This window comes from Anneissia japonica, unplaced genomic scaffold (genome assembly GCF_011630105.1).
Source record: "Anneissia japonica isolate Jap-2015-1 unplaced genomic scaffold, ASM1163010v1 scaffold287850_len318503_cov185, whole genome shotgun sequence".
Classification (NCBI taxonomy): domain Eukaryota; kingdom Metazoa; phylum Echinodermata; class Crinoidea; order Comatulida; family Comatulidae; genus Anneissia; species Anneissia japonica.
The window spans coordinates 545-25,554 of NW_022705232.1; the positions used below are offsets into that span (position 1 = coordinate 545).

At 33.4% G+C, this 25,010-nt stretch overlaps 1 protein-coding gene across 1 annotated transcript; it reads left to right on the forward strand.

Moving 5' to 3' along the window:
- Positions 1-8,066: 8,066 nt before the first annotated feature.
- LOC117105431 (peroxisome proliferator-activated receptor gamma-like) lies at positions 8,067-23,920 on the forward strand. Its single transcript, XM_033246557.1, has 8 exons — positions 8,067-8,085; positions 9,994-10,046; positions 17,639-17,715; positions 18,953-19,103; positions 19,887-20,086; positions 20,677-21,109; positions 23,250-23,473; positions 23,912-23,920. Exons 2-8 carry the CDS (start codon positions 10,007-10,009, stop codon positions 23,918-23,920), a joined length of 1,134 nt encoding a protein of 377 aa, XP_033102448.1. The 5' UTR covers positions 8,067-8,085; positions 9,994-10,006.
- The last annotated feature ends 1,090 nt before the right edge of the window (positions 23,921-25,010 follow it).

Genomic DNA, 25,010 nt, shown 5'->3' on the forward strand with positions numbered 1-25,010 from the left:
TTTTCATGTCAAAATAGTCGACGTCTTGACATGATGTCATTTTCAAGCACTGCGCATGCGCGATCGTCAACCCTGGCCTCTCTCACCACCAGATTTGAGAACGCGTTCACCCTGATTTTCACCGTCGACCCAAATCTGCTTGCCCTGTTGACTGTTTGACGTCATTTTTTCAACATGGGCGATACCGGACCCGCTAAAAGGATCTTACTAGGCCTAAGCAGAGGCCTAATTCTAAGCAATTTTAAAGTAATTTCATCTCTGACATTGTACAAGTTTACAGTTTGCAGGTCAATTAACATTGTACAAAAGCACAAACTTTTCATCGTCAAGGACAGTGCTGAAATACCCGAAGTGGATTGCTTCTCGGACTCAAAAAGTTTTATCACGTTATGCATGACGTCGTCATGTTGACTCCTCGTCGACTGAAATCGAAACTGATTTCAGCGGTGGATCACCATGAGCAGTGAACACGTTAACGGTCGCCTGCAGTCGACATGAACATGCTCGTTGTTCACTCAATCGAAAAGTCCCTAATAGTTAGTGAGGTCTGACATGCATCGTAACGTACTTACCCTAAAGTGGTGTATGGTGAGGTACCTAGGAAGGTGTAGCCTACTCCTGGGCCTAGTACTAGTAGAAGAGCTTGGGGCTAGCTAGATCCCTATAGTAGGTCGAATCCGGGTCGTTTCAGGCCCGAGTTGATTCGGTTAGGACATGTCAATTCGGCCCATGCCATTTCGGCCCAAAAGGCTGAAACAATTCTAGCCCGAATAGAAACTAGGAAGGCTTAAACGACATAATTAGCAAAAGTAAACCAAATCTTGCCAATGTTAGTTATCTTATCGCTTTATTTCTCTAAATTGTAGGATGAAATCCTAAATGTAAATGTATATCAACGTTTTGAGTATGAAAAATAAGTCTTCATTTTATCTATTTTCAGAAGAAAAAAGAGACGACTATTTCAATACGGGAACATTGTACAGAATTGTCTCTTTTGTCTCATAAAAAGTATACATAAACGATACTTTTTATTTGATAGTTCTTTAAAAATTGTATAACTGATCCTATAAATGTGTATATCACTATCAGCATTTTATTTATTTTCAGAAGGAAATAAATATTTATTTAAGAAATGATTAAATTCTAATGAATTTCACAACTAGTTCATTGTCCTTTTTGTATGCTTTAAAATGGTTATTTTTAAAATATAGAGATATGTATAAGGCCCTATAAAAAATATTATTAGTTTATCACCCTGTCTGGGCAGGAAAAGTGATGAGGGAGGGAGTTTTTTTTTTAATTTTTATTTTGCTAAAGCCAAATATCACCCTTGGGTTGTTTGCTGGTGCATTGATATTTAAAGTAAAACATAATTTAGATAATGCAAACAATATCTACTAACTATTTAATAAAATAAATGAAAAAATAAATAAAAGAAAGAAAAACAATTTAAAAAAAAAAATGTTTTCAAAAAAAAAAATTTCAAATTTTTTTTTTTTTTCCAGTGCCATAAAAGACATGCGCGCTGGGGTGGTAAACTAATTAATTTTTTTATTGGGCCTAAAACAAAGAAGTTAAAGCTACTACTGTATGGTATACAGGTAGCTAGTTTTGCCTATGTTGAAACTCACTCCAACTATGTAAATTCTAATAGAAGATTTAAAATTTTTAGTTTGTTTATATATCACAAATGTATAAGCGTTAAGTAAATTTTACATAAGCCTACAGTAATATTTGTTATTTTATGTTAATATATTATATAAAAGCTTTTTAATTTTTTTTAATATGATTTATATTTAGTTGTCAACAAATTATAACTGAAAGGTCCACTGATTAATCTCAGATAAGATAGTATAATACATACTCCAAGTATCAAAATGCACGCATCGTGTCGAGATTCAATATTTCGACATTAATTATGTCATCATCAGGAATGAAAAATTATCCATATTTCCAAGCTTATGCACAAGTACCAAAAGTTTTTGACCAATCAAAACATTACCCGTACTGGGTGACATAGCTATGAATAAACTAAAGATCAAAGCATTCCTACCCTACTGATCAAAGCTACCTACAAAAAACAAAGAAAGCTCCTCTGAAGCTTTCAGCCCATTGTTAAGCAATGGGTGTAGCCTATGTATAGCAAATCATTCTTTAAACAATAGTATAGAAAACATTTTGCAAACTGTCAATAATGTTAGTATTGGAAAGTATTAAACCTAATACTTGAAAATGATAATGTAGCCTGTAATGTAAAGTAACAAATTAGGTTTATTATTTTCCAATACTAACATTGTTGACAGTTCGCAAAAATGGTCTATACTATTGTTTAAACATGGAGGTATAACATATACCTCCATGATTTAAATAAGCATTTGCTAGCCTATATAGAGTCTACACTCATTGCTTTACAATGGACTGAATAAAAGGCCCCCATACAGAATTTTAAAATATCAAAAACTTGATTTAGAATTTTTTTTTTTCTGACAGATGTTGGCTCTACTACTATGCCAAGATATGTGTGTGGGTAACAAAAAATGAATACACATTTTACTATGACTTATACATGGTAACTCTGGAAATACATGATAAAAACCAATAAAACAAAACAAACAAACTCATTGTTACATAGAGTACGGTATGCTATTAAATTGTTTTATCGCGTCCAATTTTTTGTTTGTTTAGGTTTTGTTTAGTCAGTGCTCTGTGAATGAACTGAAACAACAATTGTTGATAATATGATAGGTAATAACTATGTGAAAGTTCATGTTTGTTTATAACAAATATGGTTATACCACTCAGTGTTCTCCCCAGGGCAATAAACTGTAACGCCCGTTACTGTTTCATTCGGAAAACAAGTTTATACAATTTCAAAATAAAGGGAAATGCACTCTATCTTTTCGTAAATTTGACATTACAAAGGATAAACTGTAAGCCGGAAGCGAAAGTCTGAGCTCTTGAACCTCGTTTATTTACAGCATAAACAATGATGATGGGACCATGTTTCGCTGTGCTGTGCTAAGCCTACCTACTTCTCTGACTAATTTCTACCTTTTAAATTCCATTTGCCTTCATCACTCTTTCTATTTAACCTTTTAAAACACAGTTTATTATTTGTGTTCCATGTATACTCATAATGACATAGGTTTTTATGTGTTCTATTTCTAAATAAACATCAACAACATTCTCAAGCCTAGGCAGTGGAAGTTGGCCCTCATCTAAAAAAACAAAAACAATCACGCATCACTGGCACTAGGTGAAAGTTTGACCATGTGGCATTCTCTCCTTTTGCGTAATTTTTTTCTTAAACTTGCTTTCTAATTTGTCTAAAACTAAATTATTATGTCTACGTTGTAATAAAGAAATTTCTACACAATAAAATGTTTATTGTTGTCTTATTCTTTTAATAAATTATTATCAACGTATCATAGTTACCAACTGTCTCGCATCATGTGGGATGGTGCCGCATTTCAAAGTGATTTTGGATGAAACACATATGCGTGGTCAGAAATTTGTCCCGCATTTAGCACAAGTCTATGCGTGATAACTAATTTTTACGAATTCATAGGAAAATATATTGAAAATTAGAAAAAATTGGTGTTATTAAAATATAAAAATGGTCATGCAGTAGCTGGAGTCATTAGAGCTTTCATTATCGTTCGAGAATCAATTTTCCGAGAAAATTTTTTTTTCCCCACCAAAACAACCCAGCCAACCATGCTCTTAGTAGAATCTAGTAGTCGCGTACGGTCTTGTACGTTCTATTATCACAACCAACCGTTAATTATGTGACTGGAACCCGGGCCTCCAGGGTTCCACCACTGACCCAGGGCTGTCGGTGCAGTCACGCATTTTGATGTATTAGTAGCACATGCAAGTTTGCTATGTCAAAAAGTCTCACCACACACTACCACACATGTTTGGCTGTGGTATCTCTCAGTCTATGGTTATGGTAAAACCAAATGGCAAGCTTCTGATGAGGGATCTCATTGGTGGTTTGTGCAGAGTTTGAGATCGTTTCAAGAGATACCTAGGCCTAGTGTGCTATCTGTCAAGTTATTTTTTTGGTACAGTAGCCTAGAACTATAAAGGACAGAAAATAAACTATAACAAAATAAACATATACACAACTACCGTAACTGAATGGAAAATTTTATTTTTTTAAAGCCAATAATTAATTCTGCTCAAAAATTTAAATTCCAAAAATCAGCACATTTATTTTTTTTTAAATACAAGTCACAGTGTCAAGTGCATATACTTTGATATGTAAATACCATTGTATTAATTATTATAATTTCAAAAATATAATACCTTTTAAAAAAAAGTAATTTCCTCTGGCTGGGGATGATACAAGGCCCTATTCATTTTTCTATTAGTTTGTCACCCTATCTAGGCAGGAAAAGTGATGAAGGGAGGGAGGCTGGCTCTTTTTTTTTTATATATTTTATTTTGCTAAAGCTAAATATCACCCGTGGGTTGTTTGCTGGTACATTGATATTCACGGTAAAACATGATTGAGATAGTACAAACAATATACTAACTATTCAATTCAAAAAAAAGAAAGAAAAAAAAAATAATTCAAAAAAAAAAAATAAAAAATTATACTATAGAATACATGCACGCAAGGGTAATATACTAATGATTTTTTTTATTAGGCCTAAAAATTAATTTTATTGCTTTAAAGCAGGATTAATACAACTGCGGCTACGTGGAATATTATGTGCCGAACGAGGTGTCGCAGCGCGTTTTCCCATTATATCTTTAAAAAAATCCTGGGGAGAACACTGCCACTCTTACTGTGGGCCTATACCATGACTTGTAATTTACAGTAAACATGGTAACTCATGCTACAGATTGTTTGGCCATAAATAGGCAAAATTCTGTACCCCAACTATTCTAGGAATATATTTTACTCTTTATAGTTGCAATACAGGTTTGCATAAATCCAAATCAGTTTTTGTCCAAGCTTTCAAAGATTTTTTTCACTGAGAGCTTTTAGCACTGCCCTGGCCTTCACCTGTTGGGAAGGGAAACCCCCTGTCAAACCTTACCTGATAGGTCTACCGTATTGTCTCTAATAAACACCCCGAGGGCGTTGCATTTTTTCAAGGGGGGGGGGGAAGGGCGTTTATTAGAGGTGAATTGTAAACTCAAAAAATACCTGCTGCTTTAAACGGTCAATAAGTTCTTTATTTGTAGAGGAACAAGTTAATGTGCAGGGTATCTCCAGGCCTCCTGCTATTTTGCTGTTCCTTCGTTTGTTGCTGGTTATTTGAACATCAATAATTCCCTTGTGTTTCAAAAAGAAATGAAATATCTTCGAGTTCTCTTGGGGTAAATGTCCGACGATGCAGCGCGGTGTTTCTCGTTTTACAACAGCAATCGCATGCTTGTCAAAAACATGTCGGCCTCATGAACTGTTGGTAGAATCTCTCCGATTTTTTGAATCCAAGTTTCTTGGTACACATGGAATCCTCTAACAGTACTCTCAATTTTATATGTATACTGGTACTTTTCTGTAGCAGAACTTGAAGATGAAACGGCCATGTTTAGACAAACATTTTTTTACGCCCTCAACTTGAAGAAACATTCTCACTACGGTATAGACTTCATTGACCAGACACCTTGAATCAAATCAGCATCGAACACGCAACACATTAACAATACACGATTACCCGTTGTTTGCCGTCAGTTTGCTGCTTACCCTGTTTTTACAAGGCTAACAAAATACCATGAGAGAAACACAAAATAGGCCTAGGCCTAGTAATCGTGAAGACAGTTAACATCAAACGTTTAGGGTAAGCTTTTTTGAGTAGTATTTATTTCATTTCATATCAAAGAAAGTAGCACACAGTATTACTCCTTGTTTGTCAACATTATTATGGACTGGATACCCATGTTAATTGATTGGGCACTCATTGCAAAATGAAAAAAAAACTCAGAGGGGGAGTTTATAAGAAGGGGGCGTTTATGAGAGACAATACGGTATATGGTCTTTGACTTCACATCAAATTATCTTTTTGCTTCCACTCTCTTGGAAATTTTTTCTTGATCCTACCTTTCCATTCCAACCCACACCTTCCATTTTATCAGCCTTTAGGCCACCTGTCAGAGGGTCTGATCATTGTTGTTGTAAGTATTTTGATTATACTATATGCTTGATATTGCTTCAGTGATCCAATTGCAGCCAAAGTCAACAGGATTTTAAAATCAAATTTATCATATTTTCACCTAAAGAGCAAAAAATTCCAAACACATGCAAGGAGTGGTCATAACCATCTTTTGGGTCATGTTTATTGATTCCATTGCAAAATCTGTTAGCTGTTAATAATAATTTATAATGATTTTACCGATTTTTTCAGAGACTTCAGACAGTTTCTTTTAACTTGGATACAGTAGGCCTACTTTTAATTTATAAAATGGGATCCTAAGAAATAATAATTACGGTATGATAATATTTATTATGCTTCTAGTACTTAATTGTGCTTTCAATTGAAGGGCTATTAGTGTGTTGGTGAATTCCTAATTCTTGGTTGTATCTTTAGTCTAAGGTGAGGCTTTCTTTTAATACAATTTTTTTTTTGTAATTATCAGATGAAGTAAGAGAAAATTTTCTTTTCAAAAAAAGCATTCTATAAAAACAAATATTAACTAAATCTTGCTCAGCGATACAAGAAATTGACAGCAAACTTCTGGCCATTCCACTGAAATTCAAAAACATACTGATATAGGTTCATGTACTGATATTGTTTTATTTTCATGGACTAGTATTACCCATACAAAAATGTATTGTTTGAACATACTACTGTAAAAACTACTGTATTTGTATATGATATGCTCACTGACTTAATCTAAATACCGTACTTGGCCTTTTCTTTACCCTAAATAAACAATGACATTTAAAATTTACCAGTCACCACATACAGTACATTTACAAACAATTCTAATGGTTTTATTTATTTTTTTGCTGTGCAATATGAATTTTATCCCATAATGTCATGTGTGCTTTGTGCTACATTTATAGGGGATATAAGGGGAGGGGAAACAGTGTGTAGGGTTCACCTTCCCCTTTCCTAACAACAAAAAAAAATGAAAAGAAAGAAAAGAAAAAGGAGAGCATGGTATTTCAAATTTTTTATTTTTATAGTCAACTAGTATTGGTGTTTCGAACTTTGCATGGCTGCTACCCAGATATTTTTCTGGATATCCTCCCTCCCCCCCCCCATTTTTTTTTTTTTTTTAACTAGAAATAAATTTTACTACAGTATGTTAGCAATCTAAAAATTTTCTACAGTAATGGGCAGATTCAAAGTGAACGGCTGTTAGGCCATAAAAAAAAATGTTTGTCGTTGCCATGTTTTGGGAAAATTCACAAAATGGGTAGGGCGGTAGATAGATTTTTTTTTTTTTTTTTTTTTGGCCGAAAATGTATTTATGCTTAAAAAGTAGAAAACACACAAAAATACAACCAAGACCTTTTTAAAATCTATATTGAAAGCAAAACAATCATTGTCTGTATCGCCTACCGTCACAATGTAAGCCTATTCCAGCCTTTTAAGCTCATTAAAAAAATATTTATCGTTGTAGTAAAAAAAGAAAAAACTTAAATACAGACTCAATTTCGAACATTTTGGTCGGTTGGGCGTGGCCAACATAATAATTTTTTTTGGCCTTATTGCGGCTATAAAATACATCAAGCTCTCTTCTATTCAATTTACAATTTGTTTGGGATTTTCCTTCGGTGGTAAATCTTTATTTTTCATTTTTCGGTGGTAAATCATTAAAGCTCTGTCCAGACTCAAATTTTATGATATAACATGTGACATGTCTGAATATGTTCATGATGACATCACATCATGATCATATATAGGCACATCATGACTATATATGGACAGTTTTTTGATAATATGGACAGAGATTAAGAAAATAGTTTTAATGCTTTTAGTCTGTATTTTGGTTGTTTTTTTTACCATATAATTGTTGTACTTTCCTGTTTATAATTTGTTTTATGTAGGACCCCATTGGAAATAAGTTTAAATTATAATTGTGATGCGATTCCTTTGTTGTGCTGTAATTTTTGATCTGGTAATTTTAATGAATTTTAAATGTTTTTAACTTGTTTTTGTATTTTTTAATTTTATTGGATTGTAAATTTACTTTAATGATTTTAATTATTTAACTTTGTATTCACTTTTTTTCCATTAATATAAATTGTAAATATTCTTTAAATTTTTAATAATTTATTGCTATTTGGCCTATGTATTGTCCATCATTGTTTATGTGATGCTATTATTTGAATAAAGAATCTCTTATTGTTATATTTGTTTGTCCTGCCATGTGCAAATTGTATCCGTTTTGTAAAATATTAATGTAAAATAAACTGAACTGAACTGAAAAAAAAAATATCTTCCATTGGATAAAACATAATATTAAGTTATAAATTATTCACAGCTTATATATTTAAATTGTAATTTAAATATGTTTTAAAATGTTGAACATTTACTGATATTCTTGTTTAATAACATTTTAACATTACATAATTTGTTAGACTTTGTTGTCTGGATATTTTAATTAATATTAACATTATAACACATTTACAGTTTTATAGTTTAGGAAATTATATTCCAAATGGGCTTGGTGCAAATAAATACCGGTATGTTTTTTTAAATTTCCTTAACCAAAAAACAGGTTTCTTAAACTGAAATCTTTGATAAAACAAAAAGGATACAGTATGTGGATGTAAAAAAAAACACCACACATCTTATAAATAACACAATAGGTTTATTGAAGACATGTTTTAGAACAACCTGGCATCATTACAGAACAGAAAAAACGAAAATAACATACCAAGCCCTTATTCCTCTTGACTATATGATTCATTGTTAATATGCTGCATATTGGTACACTGGTTATCAAAGAAGTAAGTAGCATTGGATAAAACATAACGTATATTTAAATTGTAATTTAAATATGTTTTTAAATGTTAAAAATTTTTACTGATATTACTGATATTCTTTTTTTTATTTGTATTGTTAATATTTTAACATACATTTGTTAGACATTGCTGCATATTTTAATCAATATTAACATTTTAACACCTTTATGTTGATAATCACAGTTTTATTGTATAGAAAATAATAATCAAATTGGGCTTGGAGCAAACAAATATATGTTTTCTCAAATTTCCTTAACAGAGAAACAGGTAAATTTCTTAAACTGAAATCCTTGATATTGAACCAAAAGGACGCAAGTTGATATAAAAAACACCACACATTCTTCATAACGCAAAAGATTTCATCGAAGACATGATTCAGAACAACACGTCATCATTACAGAACAGAAAAAAACGAAAATAATATACAGTGCCAAGCCCTTTTCTTCACTATATAATTCATTGTTATTCTGATATTACTGTATGTGGTACATTGGTTACCAAACAGTTAAGTAGCCATATGGTAAAATATATGCAAGTTATCTAAGATATGATTGCTGACGTGTACCTTCAACAAGTTTTATGTTAACATGTTTAATTTGCATATTGAGATTATTCCATTTAATGGAGAGGGATTCTTTGATTTTTAATTTGATTTCATTCTTGTCACTATCCATGATATTAAAACATTTTCTATCAGATTACAATTTACATCTTCTGTTCGTATTAAGATGTTTGTATGTGAATTTTTATCCTTTCCTAGGTGTTTGTTGATCGTAGTAATTAACCATCGGCATGTGGGCCTTTGCCTATAGCCTATATAGTTGGTACTGCATCCAGCACATTTAAATTTGTATACTACATAGGATCGTAATTCATTTGGGATAGCATCTTGCAGTACTAAAGAACTAGCTGATTTTCGTGGTACTAAATAGCACATACCTTGCAACCATTTTAAAAGACTTATCAATATGTGGATAGATAACCATTTCATAGTTTTTATTGTATGTTCTTCTGCTGGTTGAGGTTATGGCTAATAGTAGTTGGTTTCTATTTCACAGTTAACAGCTACAAATGGACTCGTGCCAATCAGAAAACACAGCTCTGTATTCAGGTGAGATTTTACTGCGTTATTAGATTCCTAGCCTACTTTGATTGTGTATTTTATTGCCTCCCCCTCATATCCTTAAGTTGTTTGTTTAAAAGGAGTTAACTATTCTGCAACTATCTAGATCCTTATTTGGTCAATTTAGAACAGCTGTACTAATGTTTGCTATTGCTTACAGTAACTTTCATACAAGTTGTTGTTTATTTATGAATATTCTGCTATATATTTGTTGGAAAAATTCAAAATTGAGTTTTTGGTATTTTTTAGAAAACTGTGTTAATTTATTGAAATTGGTTGAGTATTCATTGGATATCAGCTGTCCCTAATACACAACACGGCTGATATCCAATGAGTATTCATTGGATATCAGCTGTGTTGTGTATTAGGGACAGCTTCCAAAGATTCCACAAACAGTAGTTTATTATTAAGATTTGTATTTTAAAAAATAATTTTAATATAATTTCTGTTATATGTAGTGATTGATATTTTGCAGAAAAGTTCTTTATAACTTCTTTTATAACATGCAAAAATCATTTAACATTTACATAACATTTTGGGTGCTTGTGCAAAATAAGAAATTGCGACAAACAGTGGATTTTGCTAGAGCCGTTCACATATTATGAATACAATATACAGTATTTCATAAAATATATCCCGAACAATTTAACAATGGTCTTTGACAATATACATGTGATGTACACAAATAGGTGTTATATGACATCATTTATGAACCTGTTGGTTCATAATGCATTATGTGCATCACATTATAAAGATAACTCCATTAGAGACAAATTATTTATGTTTGTTATTTAATTTGATTTATTTTCTTACGGAAAGTAAGTATATAGTATATAGCAATTTTTATTAGGCCAAATATAAGTAAATGTCTAGGATTTGAAATTATTTTGTAGTGAGTGTATTTACTATCCTATATACTGTACTAATGGTAAACATGCTGGTAAATGATAAAAATAAAATGAAACCTTGTAATCTTTTATATTTTTATTGCTTTTATTTTCTAAATGAAAATAATTCGGGTTTTTTTCTTAAATAGCGATTGATAGTAATTTTTTTCAAAAGGCTCCAAAACTATATGTAACCTATTTATTTGGCCTATTCATATACATCTTATTTTACATGGTAAATTGTTGTGTTTTCCATTAATTAACAATCTGCAAGTCAAATTTTATCTAAGTTGAACATTTTTTCAATGGCATTTTGGATTCGACTTACTCAAGTTTAACTGTATTACAGTAGACCTATCTTTAGTCAGAGGTATAATTGTTTGTAGGATTCCCTGCATTTCAGCATTTTAGAGGATGCACTCATTTTTCCATAGCAATATAAAATAAGCTTCATGGAAGGAAAAGGGTGGATAACCTAGGATTAAGAACAATCGAAAGGAAATGCAGTGCTTTGCAAACATAGAAATATACTGTAGTGTGTAGACAGGTCAAATTTTAGGAAGTAAATTAAAAAGGTTAATTCAGCTAAAAATTTAATCTTTCATGCATGAATTATCATTTCTATCTTTAGCTATGATGCCGTTCGTCCAGCTGCACTCTTACAAGTACAGAGATGATCAGGCCAATATGCTGGGGTGGGGGGTGTGAGCGAACACAGTCGAGCTTTTTTTTATCAATTAATTTTCTAAATGCAATTCTTCACACACACTTTTATTATTTATTTTTTATGTAAGTGTACTTGTACAAACTAAAAATTCTTAATGTTCACTCAAATTTATAGCTTTGCCAATTCCAAATCAAATTACAGGTATGAATACTGAAAATATTTGCATTAAAGACACTTACTCACAACCTCCTAATGTCATTGAAATAGCGTTAATGCCCAGATCACCAGAGCACCTGGAACCGCACCAAGCCCTGCCCCTGAACCCTGGGAGGGGCCCTAGGCTGCTCCCGACCTTCCCCCATCCAAGTTTGGTCAATGTACTTGGAAAACCACCCCCCGCCCCAACCATCATTCACAACCCAATGTACGGGCCTGATTATTAGAAATTGTCTCTACTTGCCCGCAAGCAGTGGCGTATCTAGCAGTATTAAAATGGGGGGGGCTGGTGGGGGGGCGCGACCAAAATATGAGGAGGCGTGGAATTTATTTTCGGTGGCCACGCCCACTGAAAAATATTGCTTCTTAGATTCCCGAATACACGTTAACCGTGACAGATATGTTAAAGTATATCTTTTGAACGCAGTATTTGATGTGTTTTGATGAACGTCAATAAAGGGAAGTTGAGAAAGCATTAACCCATTTTCTTGAGCATAAGCCTAGCCTAATTTTTTTTGCTTTCAATTTTTCGAATGGGGGGATGACTATGACTGGGGAGGTGCAAACTTTTTGTGGGGGGGCCCATCAGGCCCATATTCTGGGATGGGGGGGGGTGTGAGCGAACACAGTCAAGCTTTTTCTTTTATCAAATTTTAATTTTCTAAATACAACTCTTCACACACACTTTTATTATTCATTTTTTATGTAAGTGTTTTTTCTTTAGGTTAGGGTTGGGGTTAGAGTTAGGGTTAGGGTTAGGGTTAGGGTTAGAGTTACGGTTAGGGTTAGGGTTAGTGTTAGGCAAAGTGAGATAGGCACAGTATTCTTTTCACTCATTTTTCACATTACATTGTTTAATTTTTTATGCACACTCTCGGCTTAGGCTAGGCCTACAAATCTAGGCTGTAGGCCTATTTAATTTCTCTCAAAACAAAATATAAAATAATGGGCAATTGATAGGCCTACGTAATTCCTTTTTGACAACACAATTTTATTCTTTAGCAAAATTACACATACAAAACATTAAGTATGGTAGCTACCAACCTGTGTTTTCTATGCTACGGAGTGTCTTCTCATTCATGTTATTAGGCCTAGACACGGGCGTTTATACGACTGAACCTGTCTCTTATACACATCTAGATGTGTATAAGAGACAGGAATTGAGCCGTACAATCCAAAGCCCACAACAAATATCCGCTTGTTAACAAGAAACCTGGCAAAACATAAAACGCATGCTAAAGTCAACAACAGAAAAATCAAATATCTTTAGAAATAAGATTGCTCAAAATCATGTTATAAAAATTACATAATTCCCAACAAAGCAACAAAGTAATTAAACTAGGCCACTGGCCAGCATGGCACTGAACACTTAAGAAAGTACTATAATAGAACAATTACAATCAGAAACTATTCACTTCTTAAGAGTTTTTATATATATCATATTTAAGATTTGTGATATTGAAAAACTAAAGGTAAATATAATAAATATAACATTGTCACTCAAATCACAAATTAACACAATAAAAGTAGATGTTTAGTTTGTGAAAAAAAAAAGCATGTTAAAAAATATGTGCCGCAGTCATTACAGACATTTGTGTGGTACAGAATACAAACTGTCTCTTATACACATCTAGATGTGTATAAGAGACAGCTCTTTTGGGACACCACTAAATTAAGGGGACACCCCATAATAAGGGGACACTATTTTTGGCCGTAAAGTGATGGAAATGCATCTTTTAATAATAATAATAATAATAATAATAATTCTGGATTTATATAGCGCCTCACGTTCTGTCTCTTATACACATCTAGATGTGTATAAGAGACAGTAATTTTTCAGATATATGATATGATATATTACTTTACTGTTATATATAAATGAAATTTGGATGATACTGTAAATAAACAGTGAACACACACACAAAAAATTGGTTGTCTTTTTTCTTTATATGGTGATATATAAATTGGTTTAAACTTTAAAGATAAAGTGGTTTGGTGGGTAAAGTGCTCTCCTTTCAATTCTGTGGACATTTATTTAAGGTTCTATTCCAAGAGTAATTTGACTTGAATCTCAGTTGAGTCTAAATTAATGTTGCGTTTTAGGTAGAAAAACATCCTGGAATAACTGTCACTAAATATCAAAGAACAAATCTCTCTGCATGTAATTTACATCATTTGATTGTGCATTTGATCAATTTACGTTTGTATTATGGATCAGGATCATTCATCCATTCCAATTTATAACACTAAGAGTTTGTTTCACCACAGGCTAAGAAATAACAAACAAAGGTAAATCAAATGTCAAGATGAAGATACAATACAAAAGGTGAAGGGACAAACAATTTTTAAAACACAGATCAGGTAGAGTGCCCAGGTGAGAAAACATATCCATTGTAATTTACCTTTTTTAAACAGACATCATTATTAATAATAATTAATGATTAATAATATATTATTGATAATATTAATTAATCATTATTCTTTTTAATAAGTTTGTTCATTTTAATTTTTTTTGTTTTATATAATTAATTTGTTTATGTTAAATATTAAAGATCTAGTTTAATTTTCATCTTATTCTTTTGTCTTTTATTGTATGTACTGAGGGTCCCAACTGATCAACTCTGGCTGGATGGGCTACCCTCACAAAATATTGTTGAATAAATAAGTAAAAAAATCACTATGCTGCAAATCGACTCTGGTTATAACAGGGACAGATGAGCATGTTTTACATCTCCCTGGTTATAACTTTGGCTTTCTAATATTTAACAAAGGGCCCAGAAATCAATCAAATCAATGCATCTGTTAAATCTTTAGGTCTCAAGTCACTCAACCCCAATGGCAATAAATCTTGCTTAGGCTACCTAGGCCTAAGCAAGACCTAGGGCCTAGGCTAGCCTAGTCTACCTATAGCATTGTAGTACTTACTTATTATTAAAAGTTGAACATTTAAAAAATATCATTATGAGAAAACAATATGAATATAAGGTAGTACATTAAATTAAATGTTCTAACTACCTAAATTAACCAGATTGAACGATCAAACGATCTTCTATTGAGAGAAAGATAACATGCCATCCTAGTTGGTGAATGACTTGGGGATCATCTTAATAATTAAACACTCACGCATGTGGAAGCTGAAAGCTAGCTAGAGTGTACTCTCTGGGCTGCGATACCTCCTGTCCAGGGATTGTCTCGAAAGTTCCGCCTTTTTTTTTTTTTTTTAAAGAAAATGTTTTTCTTGCTAATTCTTCACTAGACAACCGGGCAACATGAGGAGTAAATAGGCTAGCCCGGAGCGGTTTTTACTAGACATTGTACGCCGGGCTAGTACTAAATCGAGCCCTGATATTATGAATACAATATACAGTATTTCATAAAACATATCCCAAACAATTTAATAATGGTCTTTGACAATATAAATGTGATGCACACAAATAGGTGTTATATGACATCATTTTTAAACCTGTTGGTTCATAATGCATTATGTGCATCACATTATTAAGAAAACTCCATTTGAGACAAATTATTTATGTTGTTATTTAATTTGATTTATTTTTCAACACTTACGGAAAGCAAGTATATAGTATATAGCAATTTTTATTAGGCCAAATTTTTTTTTTTTTAAATAGCGATCGATAGTAATTTTTTTCAAGAGGCTCCAAAACTATATGTAACCTACAGTATTTATTGGGCCTATTCATATACATCTTATTTTACATGGTAAATTGTTGTGTTTTTCATTAATTAACAATCTGCAAGTCAAATTTTATCTAAGTCGAACAATTTTTCAATGGCATTTTGGATTCGACTTATTCAAGTTTAACTGTAATATTACAGTATCTTTAGTCAGAGGTATGATTGTTTGTAGGACCCCCTGCATTTCAGCATTTTAGAGGATGCACTTATTTTTCCTTAGCAATATAAAATAAGCTTCATGGAAGGAAAAGGGTGGATAACCTAGGATTAAGAACAATCCAAAGGAAATGCAGTGCTTTGCAAACTTAGAAATATACTGTAGTGTGTAGACAGTTCAAATTTTAGGAAGTAGATTAAAAAGGTTCAGCTAAAAATTCAGTCTTGCATGCATGAATGATCATTTCTATCTTTAGCTATGATGCCGTTCGTCAGCCGCACTTTTACAAGTATAGAGATGATCAGGCCCATATTCTTGGGTGGGGGAGGGTGGGGGAGGGGGTGAGAGCGAACACAGTCAAGCTTATTTTTTTATCACATTTTTTAATTTTCTAAATGCAACTCTTCACACACACTTTTATTATTAATTTTTTATGTTTAAGTGTGCTTGTACAAACTAAAAATTCCTACTGTAATGTTCACTCAAATTTATAGCTTTGCCAATTCGAAATCAAATTAAAGGTATGAATACTGCTTTGCTTATTTATGTCTTATTCATTTGTAACCAGTTGTAAAGGCGGTAAAAATAATAATGTAAATGATTGAACAAAGGAAACGAAAATGATCGTTTACGATATGTGGGACTGACAGCTACCGGACCTGCTTTAAGCCTAGTGCTTCGCCTAGGACTTCTAGGGCCTAATTAAATTTGGGAGTAGAGAGTGCCTCACTTTTTGGCATTACAAGCGACTGCTATTTCAAGTACTGTACTGAAAGGTCCACTGATTAATCTCAGATAAGGTAGTATAATACATACTCCAAGTATCACGATGGCGTGCATTTCAATACTTGGAGTATGTATTATACTATCTTAAGTACTGTACTGTTGCTTACAGTACAGTAGGCCATACCTGGTGTATTTGCTCTACAGCATATCGAATGTAATTATCAATAAAATAGATGCTTTTATATTATTTTTTGACATGCATTTTCGGTCTTGTGTACTGTTCTCTAAACACAACACACGATGTCATGATTACCTTTCCCGAGGGCAGTGGCAGCGCTTTCGAGACTCTGCCCGCCAATTGGTTAATTTTGTTTTCAGGGGTGAGGCAGTGGCGTGTCATGTGCTGGCAATGATCAGAATGCTTGCTTCAAAACTGCCCATGCATGTCCATGCCCAGAACGATTTATCTAACTGGGATTTTCCACATGAACTTGACAGGGTCTGTAAATCTGTACTAAACATGTGGTGAAAATAGGGTCGCTTAGTGAGGTGATATCTCCGCTGCTCATGATAACTCAAGAAGAACCGAGCCTAGCCATTTGTTTTTTTTATTTAAACTGTTTTTAATTTCATTTTGTATTTAATTGTTATACATGCCTGTTGAACAAACTCCAATTCAGTATTTTACTGCTCTCGTTTGCTCTGTGCATGATTGACTTTTGAATAAAAGATACCATAAATAAATAATTTAGAAATTCACTCCTGCAAAAGGACTTTACAAAACTGCACGGAGCTCATTTTAATTATGCAGACAAGATGAAAAGTTTTAAATGAGACAATAAAATAAAGCTTTCAATCTTTTCATGTGACAGCCACAAGCTAATACAGTACTCTAGATCTACAGTATTATTAAGTAGTGGAACTGGAAACCAATTTTATTGAATTATTAACATCATCTGATCAGGTTGTACAAGGCCTTATTCTTGTATTTAAAAACCCTCCAAATATAGACCATTTGTGGGACTGGATAGCCTGTGGTCTTTGGCAGCTTTGGTTTTTAATTAGAATTAATAAGATAATAGACATGTTAATTTGGTACCATAGGAAAACTGGTCTTTAATTGGAGGTGGTCTTTATTTGAGGGAGCTTTTATCAGAGGAAGACCTGTAATTTGTTGAGTTGCAATGAATTGCCCATGTGTATTTAAACTTATTTCATTTTCATATTTCAGCCCTTCCCAAATGTCAAATATGTGGTGATCAGTCATCAGGTCTTCACTATGGTGTTTATTCCTGTGAAGGATGCAAGGTAAAAAAACCTGATAATTATTTAGTTCATTTATTGTTTTGTTGGAATATCATTCAGGGGAAATAATAATATTAAGTAAATAATAATAATAGTTTGGTTTATAATATAGCTCTTTACAATTAGATTATCAAAGTGCCCAAATTGTGGAATTACTTGTACAGTAAATTTCTGGTCTCCTGCAGGGGCGGATTTAGAGGGGGCCTGGGATGTCCCCGATCTCCCCTTTTGGAAAGTCCAAAAAAAAAAGAAAAAAAAAAAGGAGGGAAAAATAAATTAAAATAAAATAAAAATTGATCGCCCAAAACGCCTTACAGGTTATTTTCGGACGTCTAGTAAACAAAAATTTTGCCCCAAAACCACTATGGTAAAGTTGTATCAATCGCCTTCTCCTTTTGCACATCTCAGAAATGATCTGGATCCACCTCTTTCCTGGGCCTCTTCATGTCTTTGCTACCTGGTAAATTGATGCTAGCTACTCTTATCTGTCTACAACAGGGGCTTTATGTACTGGTACACTGGGTTAACTCCCTCACTCATCTCAAAAGATATTTGGTTTTTATAGTGCACATGAGCTAAATATGTACACTGGACCTATGGTTTATAGTACTTATCTGATAAGACTTGACCAGCACTGATGTTAGGGCTGTCAGTTATGGCGACCCTTGCCTTAACTGCTCAGACCTTGCAGCTTGGCCATTTGACTTGAAAGGGAATGTCACTACAGTATAAACACCATTTAGATTGAATTTAATGTTGTATAAGCCCTGCCTAAACTGTCAAATTTTACTTTACAAAAGGATGTGACATGCCTCAATATGGTAATGATGACATCACATGACGACATTATATAATGACATCATGACTATATATGTGCGTACAACAGTTTTTTGTCAAAGAAAATGTTATAGTTTGGGCAGGGCTTTTAATAATGGTGCAAACAAGATCCATTTGTGGTGCGAGTCACAAGTGTTCTTTTGGGTACATAAACTACCCAGTTTATTTCAGAAAGAAATGATGGAATGTTATTATAGTTATTTTGTAAAACATTCAACGTAACCTATTTACATTTTTGTCCTTCATTTTATTCCTAAAATTATATAGTTATTTGATCTACTTTTTATTAATTTTATATTCTATTTGTTTATATTTGCTTTTTTTTCCTTCATGTTTTTAACTGTGAAGAGTACCATGTATATTTCATTGTTTTAGATAACCGCTTGCATTCTTTTTATATTAGGGATTCTTTCGCAGAACACAACGACTAAACCTAAAGTACAAGGTTTGTCAATTTGCGGAAACTGTACCGTGTGATATCAACATTAAAACCCGCAATAAATGTCGGTATTGTCGCTACAAAAAGTGCAAAAGTCTTGGGATGTGTGCAGAAGGTAAGGTTCCAACCACACTACCAAGCGTTGACAAATGTGTGTGATTTAAAATGGACACATGGTGATGTCATCACTTCCAAATATGGGCAGATATGATAATGTATTAATAGCCAAAATCAATAATACATAAGAAAGGAATTATGTAGTCTGAGGACACTATTGAAGATGAAAACCAAAGTGGGCGTTCTTTCTGAAAATAATGGCTACTAAGGCTCCTTTTTAAAAAAAGAGTGTCCCATATAACTTGACAATAATAGCTTCTAAAAGTCAGTCACATTGTTATAAAACTATGTATTTTGATCGAACTTGTAACCGGTTGCTTTGTGATATTCTTTATTCTTCTTCTCTTTATTCTTTCAAAATTTACAAATCGTGGCTAGGTGCCAAATTATATGTAAAATAACATATGAGGGACATTAAAACAGCTAAAAATGGTATAAAAAGAGAAGGCATAGAAATACATTAAAGTATTAAAACAACAAATACAAAACGGAGAATCTTAATTACATAATGAAATACATATGATCAACACATTAGATGTGCTTCTGTATATAATTCATGTGAGCATCAAAGTTGTCTGGAGGTATATGTCTCACAATGCCTATTCGTATAATTTTATTTGCCTGTTTACAATTGGCTATGTTTCTTAAATTATTTTCAATGTTTTAGTATGTGCATGTATTTGAGATCATGTCAAATTTAAGCATATTGTCTGACAGTAAGTGTACTGACCGTCCGTTCTGTGAAATAATCCATGACAAAAAAAAATTGTTTTCCCAACAGCTGTGCGCATGGGACGTGTGCCAACAGCGGAGAAGGTGAAAATGATTAAAGAAATTGACGTGGGAAAGAACAAATCGTGTGTAGATGCTGAGCATGAAGAGTTTGTCCAGCAAATATATAATGCCTACAAGGAAACTCTTTCTGAACTACGGGAAGATGAGATTGAATGTTTTCGCGCACACTGTGCGCCGGACATTAATGTAGGTTCAGTTACACCATGAGTTTAGAATAAGTGAGCCTTTAGTGCGACAATTAGACAAGACTTTTTAATACCTTGTTTAGCGAACCCGTCGCCTAGTAGTAATGATAATTTCAAATAGAAATGATTTTTTACACCCATCGCTGCTTTGAATTTATGAAATATAAGAAACCTATATGTCGTCCTTAATTATATCAATTTAAAGCATTTATCATTTCCATTACTACACTGTTTACATTGTAACATCGCATTCTTTATGATAGTGCGATAGGATCTCCAGCAAAAGGCAGCCTCCATTACCTTGCACACTCCATAATTCCACAATAATTTTTTCCCTCTGCATAGATGCTTTTGGCAAAATTTTATTGAAAACTTTTTAGGCCTAGAAAAAATATTGTTATACTTATGACCATGAAATTATCTTGAACAAATGCCTCCTACCTAATGTTACTTTACACTACAGTATATACCTTCCCAAAAGGGGGTTCTTGTAATGCATCCAGAACACTATAATACAGTAAGTCCAAAAGTGGCCCCGACACATTGTAGGTAAAGAACAAATAATAATTGTAATTATTTATTACTCCATAGGATCCTGATGATATCCGTTTGAAAAATTGTGATCCAAACAATGCATTACCCAGGGAATTAACAACCATGCAAGGAATTATACGACACCACAGTAGCAGCACAGAAATCTTGGTACAAAAAGCTGCAAAATTTGCCAAGAAATTAGAAGTCTTTCGGAGTTTGGACATCGCTGATCAAATGTCGCTTTTCAAAGAAGCTTGTCTGGAAATTGTATCGGTAATGAATGCTCATCGATATGAAGGAGGAATCGTTCGCTTTCCAGAAGATAACACATATTTTCGTGATGTGACCTGTAATCGATTTAGCTTGATGAATCTTGGCAGTAGCGACACGCACCACCTGTACCGATTCAACTTCTCCAGACGTGTAAATGCTATTGGTATGAATGACCGAGAAATGGCAATTTTGTGTGCACTTATAATTGCCTCCCCAGGTATGCAACTCAATTAATTAAAGAAAAATTATTAAGAAGGTTGAAAACTCATAGGGAAACGAAAGGGTCTTTAGAATTTATGCCTTGTCCAGACTATCAAAGACATGTGACATGCCTAAATATGGTCATGATGACTTCACATCATGGCACATATGACTATATATGGGCATACAACAGTTTTTTGTCGAAGACACTTTGATAATCTGGACAGACCATGAAAATAATTTTGATAAAATGCCTCCAACACCAGTCTAGAGGTCTAGAGTGGCAGTGATGGCTCCAGAAATCTGTCGACAAGGGTAAGCCTTGGTCAAGGTCCCGGAGTAAAAATCCCTGGTAGGCTTTGTTCGTTAGAGTTTTTATGGCATAGTATGAACCAAAATTGTGTTTGCAATAATACAGATTGGCAATCAAATAATGTTATTTGGATAGGCAAATTAATATTTTTGGTCTGTCAACCTCATTCTGGTGTCAAACGATGGGTGGTCTAGGCCCATAGTTACCAACTGTCTCACATCGTGCAGGATGGTTGTGCATTTCAAAGTGATTTTGGATGAAACATGCATTTTGCAGAAACACATGCGTGATCATAAATTTGTCACGCACTACTTAGCACAAGTATGATAACGTAATATCACAAATTCAGGGGTAAATGTATTTAAATTTAGAAGAAATTGGTTTTATTAAAAATATAAAAATGGTCATGCAGTAGCTTGAGTCATTAGAGAGCTTTCGTTATCTCGTTCAAGAATCAATTCACCGAAAAAATTTCTCTTTCCCGACCAAAACAACCCAGCCAACCGCACACTTAGTAGAATCTAGCAGTTGCATGCAGTCTTGCACGTTCAATGTCACAATCCGCCGTTGATTGTGTGAATGGAACCCAGGCCCCCACCGGAGTTCTGCCCCTGAACCCTGGGACCCTGGGGTGTCCCCCCTCCAATTGGTGTAGTCACGCATTTCAAATCTCTCAAGTTGATAACTATGCAGGTCTGTTCAACAGGGAGTGCAATTTCTCACCCCTCCCTTCTCACACACACGCTCACTCTGACTTTCAATATGATCCTGTGACTGTTACTGCATCTGGTGTACAATTTTTAGGATTGACTTATTGATCAAAGTGAACCATGAAAGTAAACATGTTTTATGGTGGCAATCTCTTCACATGGCAAACATGTACACATGATGCTATACACAAGGCAATTCAACAAAAAGATGCACATCTTTCGCTCTCGAACATACAGTAGCGCATGCGTACAGTTTTTTAATCTTTACCGAGGCATCGACAGTCCGATACCATTTGCGAGTACAGCTTTCAATTATTAGTCTATGCATGCCATACGTTTTATGGTGTTAGTTACTATTTTATTAATTTTGGGTACTTCACAATTTGCTTCTATAACTGCAATTTGATTTGTGAAAATTAACCAAGAAAATGAAAAGTTGTAGCAATTGAAAATTTACGAATTTTATAAAATTTCATGTTCTTATGTAACATTAAACTGTCATTTTGACAATGTTGGACTAAGGTGCACAAAACGAACATTTGAGTAGGTACAGAAAATTTATTAATTTTTTCTGCGAAGTGAGTCTCATGAACACGAAGTGAGTCTCATGAACACCACACCACAACATTGGTAAAATTAATGTTGAAATGAAGAATATAATTTCAGTCTAATGTTAGTGCAAAATATCATTAAGCCTTTGTAATCACCGCACGATGTGCAATTATCATGGCACCAACATGTGCGTGGGTAATTCGTCACACGCTGATGGTTAAATGGTCTGGTTGCTATGGTTTTTGTGACGTTCAGTGGGTAGGGACGCGCGACGCCTAGAATCTCGATGCCAGAGTTACAACCTTTGATGTCCTGAGATGTGCGTCCTTCTGTTGAATTGCCTTGCTCTACATAATGTGTCAGAATTAGAATTATGGAGTGGATTTGTTTTGTCGTGAGAAAAAATCCTGGGATCTGACAGGATTTGAACCCAGAATTGTTGGATTGAAAGGCGAGCATCTAACCACCAACCTATTCAACTCCACTCCTGAGTGACCCATGTCTTTGAATTGTCGATATATTATCTATAGAAATGTGGTACTATTGAAATCAAAACATTTTTTTTTTGTATAAATTTCCAGACCGAGAAGGAGTTATCAACTATAAAAAGGTTGAAGAATTTCAGGAGAAACTGTTGCTAGCTCTTGAGAAGGAGGTAAAGAGGAATCCCTCGCCAGATGTCAATCGACTTGCAAAGCTTGTTGGTGTGCTAATGGAACTACGAGGCCTTATCCCGAACCAGATCCGCACTATAAAAACCGTACGTGCTTTGAACAATGGGAAGCTACCAGTTGAACCAACACCTGTCTCTTATACACATCTAGATGTGTATAAGAGACAGCATTAGATGTGCTTCTGTATATAATTCACGTGAGCATCAAAGTTGTCTGGAGGTATATGTCTCACAATGCCTATTCGTATAATTTTATTTGCCTGTTTACAATTGGCTATGTTTCTTAAATTATTTTCAATGTTTTAGTATGTGCATGTATTTGAGATCATGTCAAATTTAAGCATATTGTCTGACAGTAAGTGTACTGACCGTCAAAAAGAAGCAATCCACAATTTATTTGTTTTCATGAAATTGTTTCTTTTAGTGAAACAAACTTTTTGATTAAATAAGTTTTCCATAATTATAGTCCAGTTGCTAAGATACAAATTATTAAAAATAAGTAACCCACATAGTGTCATAGATTTTTTTTTCTCACAAAAAGATTCAATTGACTATTCTTCTTTTTGTCAGATATCATAAGTTAAAGTCTACTATTTCATTTTCTGACAAAAAGAAGCTTCTTGGTGTTTACTTCTTTTTGTGTGAAATTGAAATTGTATGTATAATTTTACGAAAGTTTTGTTTATGCTTTCTTACAAATAGTAGCAATCCACTTGTTAGCATTATTTACCACAGAAGTAAACAATTTTCTTACAAAGAGAAACAAAGACTCCTACTTCCTTTTGTCAAAAAACATACCTTCATATTTCCATATTTTGTCATTCAACATTTTCTGACAAAAGGAAGTAATCAATTTTTTAATTAAACTTGATGGATTTTCAAAATTATTTTTTTCAAAATTTTAGTTTTAAAATACTTTATTACTACATACATTCAGATTTTGATTGTGTCACAGCATTTTCCCTGAAATTATTGTAACGCGTTTCAGTAAATAGCGCGAAATTAATTTTGTGGATTTCTTCCTTCTGTCAGAAAGGGGTATTATTATAACTACAGATTTTTTTTTTTAATATGGGCTTTTGGCATGTATCTCTATAATACATTTTATATTCATATCAAATGCTTTGGATGATGTAGGCTCAGGTTTGCAGGGTTTGTGGTGTTAGCAGTACTTGGTTCACAGTTTTATTTTTATTGGATAGACTAATCTAGTCTTTGGAAATGATATTAACTACCCAGGTAGATATTTTACTTTGAAATTAGTTGCAGTATATCACATGTACATGACAGCATTTTCGATACATTTGTTTTTTCTGTAGAAAAAATCAGCTGAAAACCTGAAAATTATGATATGGTAACTAATCATCATATCTTATCATATATAATGAGATGTGTCGTTATTAATATATCATGAACTTCTCATACCAATTAGAAACATACAGTAGTCGTAGACCATAACATCAAACTGCTAAGAGTCTCTGAACTTTAAATGAGTCTGTTGTCCTTTGGCTCTCTCTGGTTGCTTGCTAATTTGATTGACATCTTTAAATTTACAATTTCTTCCAATTTTTTTTTTTTTAACGTGGTGTCTGTTGCAATAGCACCCTTACATTTGAACATCCTCAATAATAATTTTTTTTTATATACAAACATGGTTTTTAGTTACGTA

Bases quoted from the DNA above. Each gene is read 5' to 3' on its own strand.
- LOC117105431 (XM_033246557.1), top strand. From the start codon at position 10,007: ATGGACTCGTGCCAATCAGAAAACACAGCTCTGTATTCAG. The intron at 17,716-18,952 runs GTAAAAAAACCT...TTTTTATATTAG, and splicing joins ATTCCTGTGAAGGATGCAAG to GGATTCTTTCGCAGAACACA. The intron at 19,104-19,886 runs GTAAGGTTCCAA...TTTTCCCAACAG, and splicing joins TCTTGGGATGTGTGCAGAAG to CTGTGCGCATGGGACGTGTG.